The following is a 22,101-nucleotide window of genomic DNA, read 5'->3' as shown; positions in this document are numbered from 1 at the left end:
CAATATGCCAATTAGCACAAATGGTAAGTTCCGACAGTGCCTATAAGTGTGCCTACTGGCCGCTAAATGGCAATACCGGTTTCATATGTATACACCTGGTATATATATATAATATAATATAATAGAAATATGTGGATAAAACTAGCAGATAGAAATGCACATATAAATGGTTGCAGAGGTTCTCTTTTTAACTCAAGATGACAAATCCTTAACAGAGCGCTTTGGTCATGTCTGTGAAAAATGTTGTCAAATTTTTGGCATTAAGTGACATTAAAGTGCAATCGACACAAAATCTATAAAAACCAAACTAAAATATTATTATCAACACATAAATTGTTATTAACAGATGTATTTAAAAACTCCCCTCGTGCCGACTTTTACAAAAATAAGGAAATTTAATGCATTTTTTAAAAATCTTATCACAATCTTCGATCCTAATTTCGTTTTAAGAAATTAAGAAAACGCTTCAGTAATTAATTTGTTAAAAATATTTTTTAAATAATGAAAAGTTTCGCGCAATTTGCGATTACTAAAATCTTCGAATCAGTTTTGAGTAGACACGAGATGAAGCAGGCTCTACTGGACAAGGGAGTTGCTATTGGTATGTATTGAAATTTGAAAATGATGTATTTATTTATACATTATTGCCTTAAAATTTTTTATGTATAACCGAAGATTTTATTTCCTACATTTGACAGATTTTTTAATTGTGCTCTCTTTCGCTTCTGTTTCAGGAATAACGCTAGAGAAACGACTATAAGAGGTTTGGTGCTGAGCCAAACGGGTCATTCAGTCTTGTCGTACTGCTTCAAGTGGATACTGGGGCTACAGCCAAAGAAACAGCTAGCCTCAAAGCAGTCTTTGACGACCAGATGTCGACACCAGCTACAATATTGTAGGGTCGCAGTGCCCTTTATCTCAGCTCACTAGAGTGAGAATACACTCGCGCATGCGCCTCGTCAACTGCACGCTCCGTGCCGCTCGCCGATCTCGCAAGCACTTGGTCCATGGAATAGCACGACAAGACAGTAGGGATCGTAGTTTTTGGAAGAGAACCGGTTCTCGGTTCCAGTTCTCGATATGTGGCTCGATTCCGGTTCTCGAGAACCGGTTCTTATCAAGACTCGGTTCCGGTTACTCCGGTTTCCCATAACCCTTTTTACTGAGCATCTTCTAGAAATTGTGCGCATAATTAAAATAATTAAATTAATTGAATGATCATAATAAAATTAATTAAACAATAATAATGAAATTAATCAAATAAAAAATAATTAAATAACTAATAAAAATTAAAATCATAAAGAATAATTAGATTATTCATTTTCTAAATTTTAAATCACTTTATTAATAAACTCGTCTGCTAATTACATCAGTCGTTACATGTATTTACAAATTTCAACCTTAAAATGTATGCATCTCAACACAACAAAATTTTTCGTTCTACTGACGAAAGAAATACCAGCTGGTTAATACGTTTCCCAGAAAACCTGTTTTGTAGCTTTGTTACTATCGGGCCCGCTTTCGAGAAAAGCCTTGCCGACGGAACTGAAGTTGTGAGGATTGGAACATATTCCATGGCCAGTTCGTAGAGCCGAGGATATTGCAACCTCTTGCTACCCCACTCCCCTTCATCCTGGTCGTCATTAGGAAATTTTTGAGCCCTCTTGGCATTGTGGGTGAACCAGATTTTCTTTTTGTTAACACCAGCTGGCTGGTGGTTAACACCAGTTGCAGGAAGCTGGTTAACAACAGTGCTAGTGTTACATGGTCAGCTTCCGATTCGGGATTCTTGCACCCTAGGTTTTTCTTTTATTAGATTTCCTGAAACAAACAAAAAATCAGTTAGTATTATATTATACTTATATTTACTAAATAATATACAATTTAATTCAAAAACAAATAATTAAATTTTTAACAGAAAAAGACGAATTCTCAACCAATAATAGTTTGATTTAAAAAAAAGGGATAAATTTTGAAATAAATTATAAATCTACAACCAAAAAGATTAATTTTTGAAAGTCAATTTTCTACTGAAAAGGCGAATTTCCAATAAAATATATGAAGTAAATGAATCATAAGAAACCAAGTGTATACTTACCGATCGTGGAAACAGCAGTTCCCATATTCAGAGCTCTCTGAAAGTGGAGTTTTTTGAAACGGGGATCGAAGATAGTAGCGATCGCAGCCATCCCTACTTTTTCCGGATTGCCAAATCTCGTTTTAAGTTCCCTGAGTAATCTCTATTTTAGATTAAAAACGCCAGGATGACTCACAGGGTACTGCTCTAGGTTCTAAAAAATATAAAAATAATTATTAATCAACATTACATTTGTATTTTTTGGGTCCTGAAAAGGGTAATACAAAAAACCAAAATATTACTTACTGTGTAAGCGATCGAGGCTATCGGGATACATTTGCTCAAAGTTACGGATTTTTCAGCGCACACCTCTGTGGTTACCTCCCACAATGGTTCCAGGAGATTTCTCACGTCTCTAGCGAGCTTCTCCTTATCAGCCGTAATCATTTGAGGCACCGTATCTTTACAGGACTTTTTTTGAGCGACTTTTAACAGAAACCGTCCAATGAATTCTGATAAATGGAGAAATATGCCCAGCATGTCGAACATCGAATTCCACCTGGTCTTCACTGCTTCAATCAGTTTTAGGCATTCAGCCTCTGCCTTCCTCCACTCTTTTGTTTGTAGGTTCTTTAATTCCTCCGTAGCCCTCTCACTTCTCCTGAAAAAAGCCACGATTTTTTTCATTTTCTTAATGATTTCCTTAAATTAAGCGTCTGGAACTATTCCAGCTCATCCTTGCTATCTTCGGGATCTGGCAGCGGCAAATCATCAGTTTTTTTGTTGAGTCGACGAGCATTCATGGCCACGATTTTCAGATTGAGTGCAAAGCATGCGATGCTAACTTCACCCACGATATTGGCGCCGTTATCTGTGAGCACAGCTTTCACGTTTTGAGCCTTTATACTCCACTTAACGCAAAATCCTGTGATGACATCCGCTAAATTCTCAATTGATTTCCTTTGTGGCATAGCTTTTGCTCCAATTGTGACGGACTTCATTCCCTGGCCTGCAAACAAAATTTAGAAAAAAAAATTATAATAATATATCAATATTTCAGCACGAAATTTTTCTGTGATAACAGAATTTCCTTCATTTTGGCTTGAAGAACGGCGTACTTGCTTTCCATCATGGTGGTGATAGTCCGTTCAGAAGGAGGGTGGTATAGGGGTACAGTTGTCCTTAAAAACTCTCAAAAGCCCTCTCTCTCTGTCATTGATTGTGGTTGCTTGTCAACGGCTATCATATCCAGCAGTGCGTTTGTGATTTCCGCATATTTCTGTCCTTCACCTTAGACACAATCACAAGAAAATACCATTATTATTAAAAACAAAAAGTTCACAAATAAGTAAACATATAGGAATAACTTACGAGAGAATGAAGTGGCTTTTTGGAAGTATTCTGGCAGGCTGCCAACGATACTAGCTCTGGAGTTGTTAGTACTGGCTGTACTAACCGACTCTTCTCTAACCTGTATGAATTAAAAATTCATGAGTTTTTAAACAAAATTTTTTGGATTATTATTATGTTTTTTGTCTCCCCCGACGGGGAGTTTGGCTTAGAATTGAACCACTTCAAATTGAAAGTGCATTTACAGGGTGTCCCGGTACTCAAGGTACATTGTTATGCATTTGAATTTCTTATTAAAAAATGAAGTCGAAAATAATAATAAAGATTTGTTGTAAGGTTAATGATGAGTATTGGCACGCCCTGTAAAGTTGATAATTTCTATAGTAATTGTACCCAGGCGGAAATATTATATATAGTTTATACATAGTGTGAAGTTTTATATATAATATTCATTTATTTTATACAAAAAATATATAAAACAAATGAATATTATAAATAAAACTTTACACTATATATAAACTATATATAATTTTTCCGCCTGGGTGAATTGTTAAAGACCACGATGTTGATGTTTAGAAGATCTTTTATTCCATTATTAAAAATTTATCGACGTTTCGAAAGTCAACTGCTCTCCTCATCAGGAAAAATCTTCAATCCCATGTCCTTAAATTCTATAAGTCCTTATATTTACAATAAAAAATTCAGAATTTTGACTTTTTTATTATAAATATAAGAACTTATATAATTTAATGACATTGGATTGATGATTTTTCCTGATGAGGAGTGCAAATGACTCTCGAAACGTCGACAAATTTTTGATAATGGAATAAAGGATCTTCTAAACATCAACATCATGATCTTTTATTTGGTCTGAAGTATGTCATTTTTCTACATCTTACTACATTTATAATCAAGAATAAATCACAATGTGACAATTATTAGAAAATTTGTAATTTTACAATTCTATCTTAAAATTTGTTTAGTTGTATTCGAAGTTTAGAATCGGATTTATTTGAAATATGATCTGAAATGTTATTAAACGAAAATTGTTATTATTATTATAATTTCCAAGAAAAATAAAAATTTTGCCAAACGGTAATTTATTATAATAAAAATAATGTCAAATAGAAATTTGAGAAAAAGATATGACAAATAGAAATAATTAACAAAAAATATATATAACATTTCTTTCTAATAATTTATTTTAATTATTTGCATTTGGCATATTTTTCCCGAAAATAACGATTTGGCATATTTTTTTCCAAATTTCTATTTGAAATTATTTTTATTATTCTAAATTAATGTTTCACAGAATATGTATTTTTCTTAGAAATAATAATATAAAATTTTGTTCAATAACTGTGAGATGTAAAATAATATAAGACTTTAATTAAAAAACTATACATTTTAAAAGACTTACCTCGCAAGTGCTTGAAGGAATGGCATAATTATTTCCATTTTCTTCTTCGGGTACATTAATAGAAGAGCCGTGGGTCCAATTCGCGGATCATTTCCTCTTAGCCGAAGGAATTGAAGAGGATAATTCAATATTGTGAACTTGTTTTAGATGTTCTGAAAGTGACGATGTGCTGCTAGAGAAGCTCATCCCTTTTTGGCACTGATTGCATCGCACCTTACCACCGTTTTCCAATTTCTTAAAATACAACCACACTTTACTTGGCGTTTTAATTCGCTGAATCCGAATCCGAGCTGAAAATTGCTCCGGCACGTCAGATTTTCAAGATATCCTAACCTAAATGTGCAAAAAACGTGTTTTTCGCTGTTCTTGAGGTTAGGTAACCGTACATGAAAAATGTTTACCACAAAAGATAATATGGAATTTGAAAGTACTAATCTTCTTCTTTCAAACCTACTTGGATTTATTAGGATATCTTCATTTTTCACCAAAATATTGTAATTTGAAATTTTTTATTTTAGCGTTTTAACCCATTAACGCTGAGGTGTTCAGATTTATACAACGCATTCTCTATTGCTGACGGTACGATATTTTTTCTTCAAACTATTATCTCCGGAGTTTTTGAGGGTGCCCTTTCTATTTCCGATGTCAGTTTCGTGTTATTACCCCTAGAAGATCCAATATGGCGGCCACAATTTAGGGCTTTAAAGAAGAACAAAGGATCCCGCACAAAATACAAACAAAAAAGCGTGTAGTCGTTTGGAACCAAACTTAGCACATTGATAAAACAAAAGAAGACGGACTGCGCGGAATACTGCTGAACACTCTGTATCCATTCTAATGTGCGTTGGGAAGATGAAAGTACCAAGACGCAGACTATTATTCAACCACCCGTTTGGCGTGAGCCCAACGATCGTAATCTTGATTGTTACTTTTGCTTATGCAAAACAGAAGGTTTTTCTGAAAAGTATTTGGAGAAGATCGTTTACCCTGATGTAAAAAGTGTTGCATCAGCCAAGATTGGTATTAGAAATCACTCTAAAAACAAAAGTGGCCGATCAACTCACGGGAAGATTCAGATGATGAAAGTCCTAAATTTTCTGACCAAGGCGGATTAGACGATTTTATGCGTGACCTTGATATTCCAAAACATAAAGCTGAACTTTGCGCTTCCAAACTCAAAGAGAGGAAACTATTGTTACCTGGCACTAGAGTAACTGTTTAAAGAAACAGAGAAGAAAAGTTTATCAAGTACTTTTCAATAGACAGAGGGATTGTGTATTGTAATGATTTGAAAGGACTCATTAATTTATATAAAACAAACTTATATACGCCAGAGGATTCACGTCTTTTCATAGATTCGTCTACAGAAAGTCTGAAAGGAGTACTATTACATAATGGAAATAAGTACGCTGTAATTCCAGTACGCCACTGAACTAAACTGAAAAAATCTTATGATACTTTCCAATTGCTCCTGATAAAAATAAAATACAATATCCATAATTGGCTTATTTGTGGTGACTTCAAAGTGATAAACCTTATAATAGGATTACAATCAGGAAACATTAAATACCCTTGTTTTCTTTGCCTTTGGGGCAGTCGTGCAAGGAATGAACATTGGATAACGGAGAAATGGCCAGACAGATTAGAGTGGGCAATTGGTAAGTATAATGTTGTTTATAAAAGTCTTGTTGACAAAAAGAAAGTATTATTGCCACCACTCCATATAAAACTATGGTAATGTAGCAATTTGTGAAAGCCCTAAACACCAAAGAGGAATATTTAAATTATATAAGATCTACATTTCCGCATTTAAGTGATGTCGAAGTGAAGGAAGGTATTTTTGTTGGACCTGATATAAGAAAACTGAGCAAAGATGATGACTTTGTCAAAACCATGGCATGCATTCAAAAGGATGCATGGTTGAGTTTCAAAGATGTTGTACAAAAATTTTTAGGGAACAATCGAGTTTCAAAGTTTAGAACTATTGTATCTAGTATGTAAAAGAATTTTGAAAGATTAGGTTGTTTCATGAGTATGAAATTAGATTTTCAGAATTCTCATTTAGATTATTTCCCAGAAAATGTTGGAGCATTCAGTGAAGAAATGAGCGAACGCTTTCATCAAAACCTTTAACAAAAAGAGCAATATTATCAAGGTCGATGCAATGTAAGAATGATGGTCGACTATTGCTGGTCTTTTCAAAGAAATGATAATAACCCTATTAGTCATAAACGAAAGCCTCTTTAACGATCGTTTGACATGAAGCGCGAACGTTTTCATAAGAAAACAAGCAATTAGTTTCACCTTCATTGGACATACAATCGTAAGTCTTGCCTTAACTGGCTGGGCAATCTTAAGTCTTGTCTTGACTGGCTGGACGATCCAAAGTCTTGTCTTGACTGGCTCGACGATAAAAAGTCTTGCCTGTATTGGGTGCGAATTCCAAAGGTTTGCCATAATTGGCTGGGCAATCTAAAGTCTTGCCTTAATTGGCTGGAAAATATTAAGTACTTTCTTGCTTAGTTGGACAATCGTAAGTACAGCCTTAAGTGACTGGAAAATCCTAAGTAAATTTACAATATTAAATGAATCATAACAGCAAAATTTTTTTAAAGCCCTAACTGTTTTCCATATTCGCTCTTCTAGGAGTTACAACAAAAAACTGAGCCAATCGAAAAGGAACCCCTGAAAACCCCTCAGATAACATTTTCAAGGGACAGTGGCATACCATCTCGGCATTAATCGGTTAACACGCTAAATTGAAACATTTCATTTCAAGGTTAACCCACTTGTAGTGTGGAATTAAATTATTTCACGAAATGTAAACGAGTAAATTCGCTGCTCCCAGGGTTAGGTGGGTTAGCCTGCTTATGATTTGGTAGGGGTGATTTCTGGGTTTAGGTGGATTAGCAGGTAGGTGGGTTAACCCACTTGTAGCATGGAACTTCATTATTCCAAGAAAAATATGCGACTAAACTTATTGATCCCAGAGTCAGGTGCGTTAGCATGCTTGTGGCTTTTTAGGGGTGGCTTCTACCCCTAGGAAACGGCTTCCGTAGAAATGAAAAGACACGGGTTCCATATTTTTTATTGTGTTATCAATGTGCAAAGTTTGATTCCAAACGGCTGTACGCTTTTTTGTTGGTATTTTGTGCGGGATCCTTTGCTCTTTTCTAAAGCCCTAAATTATGGCCGCTATATTGGATCTTTTAAGGGTTATAACAAAAAAAGGGCAACCTTGAAAATCCCTGAGATAATATTTTGAAGAAAAAATATCGTCCCTCAGCAATAGAGAATGCGTTGTATAAATCTGAACACCTCAGCGTTAATGGGTTAAAACGCTAAAATAAAAAATTTTAAATTACAATATTTTGGTGAAATATAAAGATATCCTAATAAAGCCAAGTAGGTTTGAAAGGGGAAGATTAGTACCTTCAAATTCCATATTAGCTTTGTGGTAGACATTTTTCTTGTACAGTTACATAACCTCAAAGACAGCTAAAAATTGCGTTTTTTGCACTTTTAGTTTAGGATATTTCGAAATGTTTGGTCTGCCTTCTGGCTTTTGACTTTTGTCAAATTTTGTCGACCTGTGTAGTTAATAACCGTATAACCACACCGACTACCGTATGGTCGATTTTGAGTTTTGATTTCATATTTATGCAATCAGACAAGCATGCGCAAAGCCGTTTTTTGGAACTAAAGGAATAAGTATTCACTAAAAATTTGTTTTTTGAAGCTATTGTTAATATCAGTTCAATTGGTTAATATTATTTTTATATAAAATTAATAAAAAAAATATATAATAAATTTATTAATATAAAACAATTATTCATAAGAAACCGGAAATTTAGCGTTATTCGTTGGTACCTGTAGATATTATGTATTACTTACTAATTTTCTCAATTTATTTTTTATTTTTATTTGCTTTCTATATTATTTCTTTATATTGAATATTCAATATTATATTTCATTTGATGACTTTTATATTTATTTATTCCTTATTTATTATTTTCTAATTCTTCAATTGAGTACTTCATCTATATCATCCATAATTGAGATTACTTTTATTACTTATGATTATTTCTGTGTTTCTTGTTCGAATTTCTAGTGCAGAATTTGCAATTCAAGTTGGCCGACCCCCCCCCCCCCCCCCCCCCCCCTCTGTCACTTCTGATCAATCCCTGCGCTTTGGTTAGGGAGCATGTCCTCTCTTATTCCTATGTCCATGGAAATACCTAATCGAAATGCAACTCGCATGTCTGTCGCACCGTTCGCCCGGCTACAAGTTTGGTGGGAGGTGAGAACCGAAGAACCGTTTGGTGACTCGCTTCCGTAACCGAGAACCGACCGCTCGGAACCGGTTCCAAAGAATCTATTCTCAGACACTAAGACTTGGTTCTTCGAAGGAACCGGAACCGGTTCGACCATCCCTACAAGACAGTGGTCGAAAGTAACTCAAGCAGGACGCACGTTCCTCGTTTAGTGAATCGCGCATCTTTTTGTAGAGTAAAAATTGTTCAATAAATCATACTTATTTACTGTTAAAGTCAGTTCATTTTATTCTCATTTATATAAGTGGCTTAGGTACACGTTTTCTGGCTTGAGCTTAGAACATTTATACTTAGTACCAAACTAACCCTAAAACATTTGTTTTTACGTTTTGTTGTCGCAGTAGGGCTTGATCTCTCTTCTAATGACCTTGGCTGCTATTCTGGCTGTAACGTAGCTACTGGTAGGGCTACCATGACAGAAAGACAAAGAGCGAGAAAAAGAGGGAGTTAGAGGAACACCTGCGGGAAGGAATCCCGAATTTTAAACCACTTTTGATGAATAAGGAAGCGCCTAGTCACGACCTGCCCCGATAGACGTCAGTAGCGTTCATGTAACGTTACTTATATACGTATATACGTTCTCACAAAACTGAGTCACTTGTTTCCTGATCTATGAAGTATGAAACCTTTTAGCTAGGCATATGTAACAATGCCGTGCAGATGAAACGGGCACTAATGACACATTTTTGATAAAAATAAGATTTTCACATTAATCAATTTTCAAAATAATACGGCATCTTTCTACGTAAACGAGAATTCTGACAAGCAAATAGATTTTATTAAATAACAAGTCTTTTAAAAATAAAAAATTTTTAATTCGCAGCAGGATTATACCATAAGTAATTAAAAAGTTGTATTAGGCCTCTAAAACCATGTATGACGTATGCCAATACAACTCAGAAAGATCGCTGTCGACTCGTGGTCTTTTTAACTTATTATAACGTCGATGCTCCGTCTGGATTAATACAATAAGATCGGGCGTAACTTATCTAAAGTCTTTCTTCCTCTGTAAAATATTTCAGATTCGCGTCTACTTACACGCAAAGAAAGCCACGTCTCTTACATTTGGAATCACCAAACGATTGAGGGTTTTTTTTGCTTATAATACATTGTGGATGTCAAGATATTTAAAAAATAAAAAATCCAAGTGACGACTCGCGGTATAGCAAAAATAGAAAGATTTATATTTTTTTACGGAATGAGCAAAATATTCTTTAGTTTGTATAAATGATGTTGAAACATTTATACAAAATTAATTCCGCTGATAGTTTCAGCATTAAGCTGATAAGACTTATAGATACTCTGAAAAAAGTTTGTTTTTCAACAAATAAATAGTTTAATCAACATCTTTCTATCTGAAAAAAAGAATACTTCTAAAATTAAAATTAATATCTTAACATTAATTATTATTCATATAATAATATAAAGTATAACCTCAAGAATATATAAAAAAATTAAACCCAATTAAAAAAAATATTAAGAGTTTAACTTACGTTCATTTCGAGCTTCCGCATTAGTCGAAGAAGAAATATTAGTGATGGATGTTGCGGTTTCGCTATAACCCCGATCGGCAGGTTCTTCCTTGATAAAAATGTTTTCTGTTACATCTACTGCACGAGGACTTGATCTGTATCAAATAGAATAAACAAGTTTACTTACATTAGGTTGATTTATTAAATATCGTTAGAATGACAAAAAATGAATTTGAAAATTTCGAAATTTTTAGGGACTTTTATCACAGTATTGACAGTGCTACCAGATCCTTTAATCTAAATTCTTCAAATACAGAGAGGTAACTATGTGATAAAATTCGACAAAACGAATAGATTGATACTGTTAGGTACATTTTATGACTAAATAAATTTATGATATGTACCGATTTGTAAATTTTCCTTACGTTTATACGAGAAAAACTTTTTTATTTTTTGGGATACAGCAATACTTTAAATACCAAATTTATTCCTTTTGGCGCAAAAAATCGATTTCTGTATTTAAAAAGCCTGTATGGAAAAGTAGTAAGGATCTATACAGATTTTTAAGTTTGTTTAACGTGTAAAAAATTTAAAAAGTCCCTATATTTGAAATATAATAATATTGTAGGTGTAAAATTTATTCGTTTCGATGAAATGAATATATTGCACTATATAAGAATCTTCCATGACCTATTAACAACAATCAATAAATAATAATAAATAATAATAAATATATAATCAAAAATTGCAGCCGAAACAGTTTTTCCCATCGCCTCAGATTGGTTGACAATCTGAAATCGTCTTTTTCATCCCATCGAAATAATTTTGCAATGAAAAATGCAAAGGGGACATTTTTCTCAAAAGCGCCCCCCCCCCAACGTCCTCCGCACCACGATATTTTTGTACGCTCTGCCTCTCAACAGAGCGCTCTCCGCTGCATATAATGTATGGGGTAAGGTGCGAGCCATATTCATTAGGGTGGTCCAAAATGCATTGCAAATTTGTTTAACTCTAGAGGGCAAGTCATCACCCAAAAAGTTTCCATTTCCGTTTAATCAACATGGGGAAATTTTGTTTTTCGAAAAATTGAACTCATAATTCGAGATTAGAACGAAACATTCTAAGTTTCTTATGGATTGAAGGGAAGTTTCTACAAACTAAAACCATAATAATCACTTTTATTTTTACCCCTCTCCCCCATCAGTGACCCAAATGTGACTCGAGAAACAAACAAATTTATTTTTACTTATGATTGTTAATTTTCAGCAGGTTCTGTCGTATTAAATTTAGTTGAAAAACGTTATGTAATTATTCAAACAGTTAATCGTTGTTTATTTGTCAAGTTTCTAGATTTTGGTACATTTCTTCTAATGTTTAAAAATTTTATTTTTACTATGTTTCCTTCGTTTTCTTTTTCATTTATAATATTGCTATGAGAACCTTCGAATTTTTCGGTCTCGAGTTGTGAATCTTGAAAGTCCCAACCATCTTACATTGCGTCATCGACTAGAGTCTATCGCGACCTTCACTGTGGCGAGGCTTCTTCTATCTTGTGACCTTCAGCGCACACTTCTTGCTTTTCTTCCTTGATTCGAGTATCTTCTTTCTCTCTATGGCTGTCTAAGATCCACGACATGTATCTGCTAAAGACGGGCCAAGTCAATCGCTAGCTTGGTTACGGATAAACTCAGTAATTTCGCCACCTTGTATATCTTATTTTATTCCTAGCTGTTGATGATGTTTCTCTTATATCTTGTTTTGGGAGTCATAGCGTCCAGAACTATACCTGCTGTTTGAAGCCTGGATCTCCATTCTGCAACTCTCGCACAGAGGTGCGTTTTGCCAGTCCCGCTGGTCTCGACTTCTCAAGGCCTTTGCTGTTTCTCGAGCACAAGGAAAGATTCTTAGTGGATGACTTGGCTCAACGAGGCAAAAGAAGAGGCAACGAAGAGAACAAAAAGCGATAGGGCAGACCAATGGAAAGCGAGCTTTCTCGAAGATCTCCTCTACTAGAACCCAAGAGGGATACTTGACTGTCTGTCATGCGGGAGGTTGCATGCTTCATGCGAGAGAACTAGAACCGGTTGAGAAAAATTAAAATGTGTTGAAATGTTAATAAATTAAATTTTAATTAGTTGAATCAATTTCCCAATCTGATTTTAAGCAAATGAAAAGAAAGTTCATGAAAATCGGTTAATATCTTTAATCCCAGTTGACAGTTCTTGCAATTTTGCATGTACTTAAAGATATGCTTAATTTCTTGAAATGTTAACCGATTTTCATAAGCTTTTTTTTCATTTTCTTAAAATCACATCAGGCAAATGATTCAGATAATTAGAATTGAATTGAGCCATGTCTTTAGGATTTTAGTTATTGAAACAGCCTTAAATCTTATGACAATGAAAGGGTCCTCATAGCGGGGGGCTGTCAAGGAGCTGAGCCCGGGCTGGCTTCCCCCCTAGGGGGCTGCCCGGTTCGGGGTGGCTTCCACCGACCGCGGTGGGGCTGCCGACCGTCGGCACTAGTTTGGGAATCGCTAGATTAGATTAACATAGATTCCAATGTATCATTTAGTATAGTTTGTGAACATGAGTTGCGAACCACGTGCTGATCCGCGACTCTTTTATAAACTGGCATGATAAGGTAGGACCTTAATCGTTTTTTATGATTTGACCAATATAATGATTTCTTTATATTTTTCTCTGATTTTTATTTACTCCTTGGAAAATTCATAATATTAGATGTATTTTCATGTGTATTGTATCAGTTTTTCTTATCTAATTAGTCTTCAAATTATTTTAAAAAGGTTCCGAAGTCTGGAATCATGTGCCATAAGCCTTTCATTTAACCTAAAAAGTTAAAATTATGAATTGCCCCTATGAATACTGTTGTTGAGATCACTCTCAACCAATTTCCATCCGATAATTGAGCAACCTTTATATAGTTTTACCTTCAAATTTGACAAATTATTTCTGAACCAAATTGATGAAGTGTCAACTAATAAGAGTACCCTCCTACTAAAAAATGGCGGATTTTCAACGAATAGATGAATTTTCACCTGAAACAGATGAATTTTTCAATTAAAAATGGAATCATTAAATTTTCAGTAAAGAATCATATATAGAATCAAAGTAAATGCTCAACAAAATAGTATACTATTTTACCAAAAACATTAAATTTTTATCCAAAAAGATAAATTTTCTATAAAAAATTGAATAGTTTCATTTTGAATCAACACATTCCAAATAGAATTGTAGATAATCCTCCAAAGAATAAAATAACGCCTTGATCACTAGGATTAAATAAAATTTGTAACTTTTCCCTAAAGAGAAAGGGAAAACTAGACCTTTAAATAACTACTGTTAAATAAACAATTTTCACCTGAATTACTTTTTTCTGAAGTGTACTTAGGAGCCTCCATAAAAATGTACAGAAATTATTAATAGATTTTTTTGTCGATTTTATAAATAATTTTAAACCAGACAATAAAAGGATGTCTACTATGAACCCGCGGGTAAACAATTTTAATAGCTTAATGAATAGTAACGTTGTTCCGATGAGATAACTTTTTATTAATCTTTCGATTATTTCTACAAACACTGTTAAAATATACACTGTTAAAATAACTTTGAAAATTCAACACAAAATACGTGAGAGATGTTTTTTTTCAGCATTGGATTGAAAATTCAACACTTTTTTTGAATTTTCAGCTGGAATTCTTCTACAGTGTATACTTTTCTAAAAGCATCTACATTTGTTGTCAAAGGGGCAATAAAATACTCAGATTTGTGATCTCTACGATGAAATTTTAAAACCTGCATGCGCTATAATAAATAACATGTAAGTTTTTCATTATAACTTGAATATATAATAAATGATGTTTAATTGTAATAAATAACTTTTTAAGTTATCATAAATAATTTTCAATCGTATGTCGTAAGAAGTACTGGCCAGGTACAGATTGCCGGAGTACCAGTACTGGCCATCTCTAACGCTCCGCAGTACTGACTTGCGGTACTAAAACGACACTTCAGACCAGTGTAATAACAAAAATGTGTAAATTTTAAACTTTTAAAAAATTTTAACATACAGTGTTTTTATACTCTAAAGATATAAAAAACAAAGGTATACAAAAAAATAAATAATAATTGATTGCGATTATTTTGTCTACTAATTTTCATTGTTCTTTCCATCAACCACAACTCAAAAAAGTTTTAAAATAAACAATTTATTTTAGCACTTTTCCCTCATTAATATTTTTACTTTTAGGCGAAATCATATATATTTTCAATAAATTAACTGATTACGGAAATATAAATAAAATATTTTTTAAATACATACTTTATAAGGATTATAATTTTTAGGATTTCATGGCATAAGCGCCAACATTTGTTAAAGAAAAAAGGCATAAGCGTAAATATATATATATATTTAAAAAAATTTTTTTGTAAACAATTTTTTCAAGTATTCTTTTCTGAAGAATTTTTATTAGAAAAATTTTTTTCAAACAATTTTTTTCCTCAAAATTTTCATTAAAAATCTGTTTCAAAATATTGTTTTTTTTTCTAAATTTTTATTTAAAAAATTTTGTTTAAATCATTTTTCTTCGTGTAATATTTTTTTTTTTGTTTTTTAGACCATTTTACAACATTGGATTATGACATAAAGTTTCATTTTTAATGAGAATTTAAAATTTATATCGGCGGAATTTTAGAACAATTAAGAATTACATCAACTGTGATCAAAATGCTTTTTAATAGTTTTAATTTCTTATTTCGTATAATTTTAAACACCCTGACAATTTTCCAAAATGGGTGAAGGAATTGGACTTATTGACATTTAGAAACTTTTAAGGTATGGATTGCAGACCACTTTTAGCTCTAGGCCAGACTAGTCTGTTGAAACAATAAAGAAATTGAATTCGAAAAGTGTTAAATTCTTATTTTGTATAATGTTAAACATTCTGGCAATTTTTCGGAAATTAAGAAGGAAGTTGGTTAATTGACCCTTAAAATTTTTGATGTTATTGATTGCTATCCAGTCCTAGGTCAAGGCAGGACTAGACTGTCATTCCAAGACGGTCTAGACGACGCCTGATGTGCGCCAGATCTGACATCAGACAGCCAGAAGAATTTTCCACTAGGGGTACTGTTCAACTTGTTTCCATTTTAGGTCTGTCTATCCAAATCTTGCAATTAACAAACATTAACAAAGGGCCCAGTTTCAATGGATGTAGCTTCGACGGGATAGAGAACTACGCGACAATATTTTAAACTTGTATTATTATTATTAATAACTTTCAGGAGGCTTAAATATATCTCACGTAACAAAAAGAAGAGCAAGCACTGACTATTATTGTACCGGTAACACTTTCTAATTTATTATTATTTAGCAATAGACATAAGCAATCAATAACATTAAAAATGTTACTGCACTAAATATAGTTTTCATTTGTACGTAGGGTCACTTGAATTCAAGTTTACCAATTAGCTGTAATGCAAGGAAATATATATTCTATATTTCTAACAGCTTTAGAAAAATCAACAGAGCAGGGGCATAATCTAGACAGGGGCTTTATCAGCTGAACATTTATCTATCTAAGAAGGTTCAAATTTAAATTAAAGAAGTTGCCAAAGAAGTCGTAAGTGTGTAATTTATGGGAAGTTTGTCGCGACTACGAAAAATACGTCAGAGAATATTTGTAGGAATTTATAAAATTAATCGTAAATCTGAGTATTTTATTGAGCGTATAACAAAAAATGTAGATGCTTTAAAAAATTATACATTATAGACAAATTTCAGTTGAAAATTCAATAAGATTGTTAAATTTTCAATTTCATCGGTGAAAAAAAGCAACGCTTAAGTATTTTGTTTTTGAATTTTCAGCGTTTTGTTAACAGCGTATATGAAAGACTTGTGGAAAAGGTCAAAAGATTAATGAAAAGTTAGCTAATCTGTACAAAGTTAATCTTCATTACACTGTTGAAAAGTTTACTTGCGGGTTCATAGTAGGCATAACTACAGAGGTTTTGTGGGTATTTGTGTTCAATCGATATAAAGAGATAAGAAATTGATCTTGTAATTTTAAAAATCAAACGGATTAGGTTCTTTATTTCCGTAAAAGGATCTATTCTCGACGAAACCAATTATTATTCAAGAGTTGCACCGTGAATGCCGCCATGTAAAGTGAGCGCTCTGACTCCTACTCTTGTTATCGAGTATTTTGCTGTTCCTTGTGCTAGAGCTTTTGCGTTTGCTATTAAAATTCCGGGGCTTATTTTTTAACGAGGAACCAGGAGCGCTGTTTTAAAAATGTGGAAGGTACTTGTCCTGACAGGGTCCAAATGAAAAAAAATCATCTTTTGTACGTGCGAGTCGAATGAACAAGAAGGTTGTTTATGAAGTTACACTTTTTAAATCGGCTGAATTTGCAGAAGTTTCAACCCGATTCAGTCATAAGATTATCAATTTTATCTAAAGCTTTTCTTTTTAATTTTTGACGAGTTTTATTAATACGTGAGTTGAATGACTGCTTGAGTGGTACTTTTCTATCCACATAATTGGAAACATTAACACCTGTTCGGAGTGCCTCCTTTCCAGCTATACGTGCACCTCATGCTAATATCGACAACATACGTCAAGAATGCCCACCGAAAAAGCTTCCGATTCCATGGCCTCTCTGATAGATTGATCTCACATAAGCTTCTGTTATTTCCCCTCCACCGACTTGTGTTGTGTAGTAATCTACGCAACAACTTATTGTCCTTAATAAATCATATAATTTTTCATCTTCTTCTTCTTGTTCCCCTTCTCTAATCAACTTTTTGAAATAGAAGTGTCACTGTCAGCGTGTCAAACTCGAATGGTATAGGGAGTCCAGCATGATCTCTTATATCTATTTTTATCGTGCGAAATTGCATATGAAGAAGAGAAATGAAATTTGGAGAAAAAAACTGAGTAACTTGTGTGGATGCAAAAATGTAGTTTCGTATGTCGATAGGAATAATACGTAAAAGTGGTATTTGTACATCGCCTGCTATATGAAGTTCGCAAATATCGCAATAAGCAAAGATTTTCTAAGGTAAACCCCGAGCCAGACTTGGAGGGTGATAAGTATAATGAGAATTATCTGATATCAATTGTTGTGGAACAAAACCAAGTATACGAGATACTTTTTCACTTATTGTATACATCTTTTCCATTTTGAAAAAACAATTTTCGTCTTTTTGGAAAATTAAGTCTACATTTTCTCGAACAATCGGGGTCTGGTTAATCGCTCGGACGAGATCGTTTACCTGTGGGTACACACGAGATCGAAAATCGGAGACAATGAGCCTTAACCATCTACCGGTCAACATACCTTCTATGTATTTATCTCTGATAGCATTGTCATTAAGCTCAGACAACTCGGCGCCCCATTTTAGAAGGTAGGGAAGCAAGTATTTGAGAAGTAAATCTTTACCATCAATTTTCGTTTTTTTCATTTTTCTCTTATAATTTTCTTCATTTTTTTCGCCAAACATACTACTACTATTTGCCACATTTGTCATGAGAGCTATGCGATTTTTCATTCGTTCAGCCTTATTATGTCTTGCATCAAGAAACGTTCTCGGAAATTGAATTTCTGTAATACCAACAGCCCAACGACCCTGTAAACGAATTTCGTGCGGCAGTTGTGTGGTAAACCGAGTCATAGTATTGTGCGCAAAATACTTCATACTGCTATTGCTCGGTAAAATTAGGTGAAATTGATCGTTATTCATTGTAAACCTTACAAGATTCTTCTGCCATACTTTATTTGAATATTCAATCGGGCGTGTGCTTTATTTTCCAAATTCACCGCTGATGCTCGCATTCCTATACTGGAATGTGGTGAATTATTATATAGCTGTGGACAAGTTGTAAAAATGTAAAATGTAATACAAATACAAAATGTAAAAATGAGTATTACTATGTGTGAAATAACGTCACATACGATCTTTTAGTGTACGACTAAATCGTTCGACTACAGCAGTCTTAACATTTGGATCGCGTTCAGCACGAAAACTTATACGGCGTATTGATAAAAATGTTTGAAAACCTGCACCGAGAAATTCTTTGTCTCTATTACTCTACAGATTGACGGGAGAACGATTTTACTTTTTTCGAGAATAACTTCAAAAGCCCTTCTCACTTCATTTGTAGATTTATCTTCAAGGGACTCAACCCTAACGTGTTTACTCAACACGTCAATGACCACCAGTAGATACTGGTATCCATAGTTGGAATCTTTTAAATGTTTTAAATCAACTAAATCTGCTTCCCATAAATCATCTGTGTTTCATGTATCGTAACTTATTCTTCTTAAATGTCGGTTGTTTGGTATATTTATATTTTATGAGTCTTGAGATTTTAACCAATTAACACCTTTTCGTGTGAAAGTTTACTATGCACAACGTTTGCGAGTTTTTAAATATCTGCGTAGAAGGCTTCATGGGATGGGTCAGAAAATATTTTTTCTAACAATTTGATGGTTTCAGAAACAATGTTTTCCACTGGCTACTATCTCTTCTCGACCGTTGAGATTTAGCCGAATCTGCACTGCTGCAAGGTGTTGCTCGTTTTCTATTCCTATCTGGCGTGTCAGTGACCCCTTTATATACCTCGTTAGCACTAATGACTTCTTCGTCTTCTGTTATCACGGCAAACTGGTATCGCCCCACCGGTTTCACCTTTTTCTTAATCTCAATGCATCCTTTATTAAATTACTGATATTTCAATTTTTTACACTCTTAAAATCTATAAAGAGAGAACCATGTGAATCCGATTTCACACGTTTTTGCATATCTGGTTGACAAAGTCGTTGGAGTAATAGAATTCCTTTATTTTTTTAAGTTTTTGTAATAGTTTCAATAATATCATCAGTATTGTTAAATAATATTCACCTTCTTCATCATCATTATAATTGAAATTACTTGAATCACATATATTTTTGTCTCTCTGATTATCCTGCTTTTTATTCGGTTTTTTATGTTTCCATGTTTCCCGGGTAAAAAATAAAAATGTTGTAAAACTTGTTGATTCAGTTTCCATTTTTCATACTCATCTTTAAAAAATGAAGAATCTAAAATTTGACTCATTTCAGCATCGAGCCTGGTCATAATATTACCAGGAATTTGGGTCGTCTTGTTATGATTGGAAACTTTGTAGTTAGTACCAGAAAAAATATCTACAGCATTCATCGAAGAAGCCTGCTTGCTCAGCACCAAAATCATCTTTTTTAAATGGTCCATAGTTGTTAAATTGAAAAAGGGATATTTACTCTCGTGAATTAGCTGGGCTAAAAATATTTTATAGAAGACTATCGATAATCGGTGTGAGTACTAAAGGTAAAAATTCAACCTTCTGAATGATAAAGCGTTTTTTATTTTGAAATTCTCCTTGGATGTAGCAAATTTTCTTAAAGTATGTTCATTCTTTTTAAACTTGCGTTTTTCATGTATTTCTGAAGGTATATTTCCAGCCAAAATATTTAGAGAACACTCGCATATACATTTTACTAGTTTTGCCTTAGCTGTGGGTAAAATCTGTTTTCTTTGACTACGATTGAGGCGACAGAGTGCATGCGGTGCTGCTGTGTTTTTTCACCAATTGTGTTTACGTGCACTCGAAGCCATTACAAACGTACAACTGGTATCTCATCAACTCGAGGTCATCCTTTTATATTTTTGACAGGTATGTACAAATATAAAAATCCATCGGTTGGAAAGATATTGGTTCTAAAACAATTATCGGATGTAGCCTGTTTTAAATCGATAAGAAGGTACCCATGAGGTGTAGATGTTGCGTCCTGATAGGCTTCTTCTAAAAAAACGAGGATTTTCTTGATATATTCGTCGAGCAGGATGTTGAAATTAAGCTCGATCTCGAGGATTTTTCAAATTTAATGGTCACACGTCCAATGAATATCGGTTATTGTCACACGGGGTCCATTGGACCCCAGCGTAGAAAACTGTGGATAATTTCTCGAGTTTGGAATATACTTACCTGAGACTTATTGTGAATGTTCTTTGAAAGCCTTGTGAACAATATTCTAAAGCTCATATAAAAAAATCAGATGTTAATATAGTAAAGAAAATGCAAAAAATGAAGCAGGCATTAGTGACTGGCTTGAGTGAAAAGATCTACAATTGTATTGTTTGAAGATTCACGCATAAGATCATCGATAATAATCATGAGCTTAGGACGGTAATTATCGCTAGAATAATCAGTCGGTTAGGTTAAGCCTTCTCGAAATTCTATAGTTTTACCGTAATCAGAATAACCTGACTGCCATTATGAATAGAAAAAAATAATGCGTTCAAAATGTGTATCACACATGTCATCAATATAATTCAAGAATTTTTTGACAAAAAGGTTTATAGTGAAATCACATAGCTAAGAAAAGTATTTTTTATACGCCTTTCCCCCAAAAAAACACTACAGAACGACCATTTTTGGTTTTATTTGCTCAGCCCATTATTCAATTTTGCAAGAAGGCAGGATATTTTGAGATGTTTCAGCCAATCTGAAGTGAAGCTCATCAACTTCATGAAAAAAATGTTCCTAGATCGATTTACGAGACTGGCGGACAGTCGGCTTTATGTTTTCTTTTGTCCTTAGGCAGGTCAAAATAAGGAAGTAAAAACAAATGTATATTGAATTTAGGGATTTGAAAATATCATAATCAGCATTTACGAGTTTTTCTGATTTTAATGATATATTACTTGCATAGGAAAATCGAAAATTTAAAGATGTTTAATTGAAGAAGGTTTAGCTCAATATTCAGTTTGAAATTGCTTACTTCCACAATTTTCAAACTTTATGGACGAATCACATATCGTTGAACTCCGAATAATTTAAACATTCCGAATATATTACTTTCATGTCGGGGATTGCAGAATTATTCACTTTTGACTTTTTAATTGAAAGAGGAGCGAGCGAGTGAAAAACTCAAGTGGCTACCTAGGCCCCTGTAACTCTAAAACTACGCGCAGTGAGGTCCTTTTCTTTTATGGCTAACATCTCGTAAAAATTATTTTAACTATTTGAAAAAGAAACTCAAGGAAAGTAATGAATATTAAATTCAGACCAAGGGACCAATAAAAAGAGAAATTAAGAAACTATGTGTGAAAAAAGGGTAAAGACACTCCTCAACCATGAAATAAAAACCCACACGCGCGTCTGTAGGGTCTTCTCTCAGGGAACAGACTATAGAAACTTATCAGCTCGTAAGCGCGTCCGATGTGGAACCTATATAAGAGCTTTTCGGTCGCACACTCTCGAACCTATATAAGCCTATAAACCTATAAAAACCTATAAAAAATATATTTTAAGCTTATTAGAGCCTGGCTTGCATGCCGACAATCAGCTAGTACCTGGCACCCGCGTTCTCCGACCACCTGGATCAGCTGATTATCAGGCGATCTC

The 22,101-nt window shown here is 33.7% G+C and overlaps 1 protein-coding gene across 1 annotated transcript in view; it reads right to left on the bottom strand.

Annotated features, from left to right (window-relative positions):
- LOC117175537 overlaps window positions 1–22,101 on the bottom strand; it is a 458,677-nt gene that overhangs the window by 388,391 nt on the left and 48,185 nt on the right. Inside the window, exon 3 of the mRNA XM_033365245.1 lies at window positions 10,675–10,808. Coding sequence (XP_033221136.1) covers window positions 10,675–10,808 — 134 coding nt within the window. The remainder of the gene's footprint in view (window positions 1–10,674; window positions 10,809–22,101) is intronic.

This window comes from Belonocnema kinseyi, chromosome 6 (assembly GCF_010883055.1).
Source record: "Belonocnema kinseyi isolate 2016_QV_RU_SX_M_011 chromosome 6, B_treatae_v1, whole genome shotgun sequence".
In the NCBI taxonomy this organism is placed as follows: domain Eukaryota; kingdom Metazoa; phylum Arthropoda; class Insecta; order Hymenoptera; family Cynipidae; genus Belonocnema; species Belonocnema kinseyi.
Note: the sequence above shows the minus strand (reverse complement) of the source record. Positions and strands in the feature narration are given on the sequence as shown.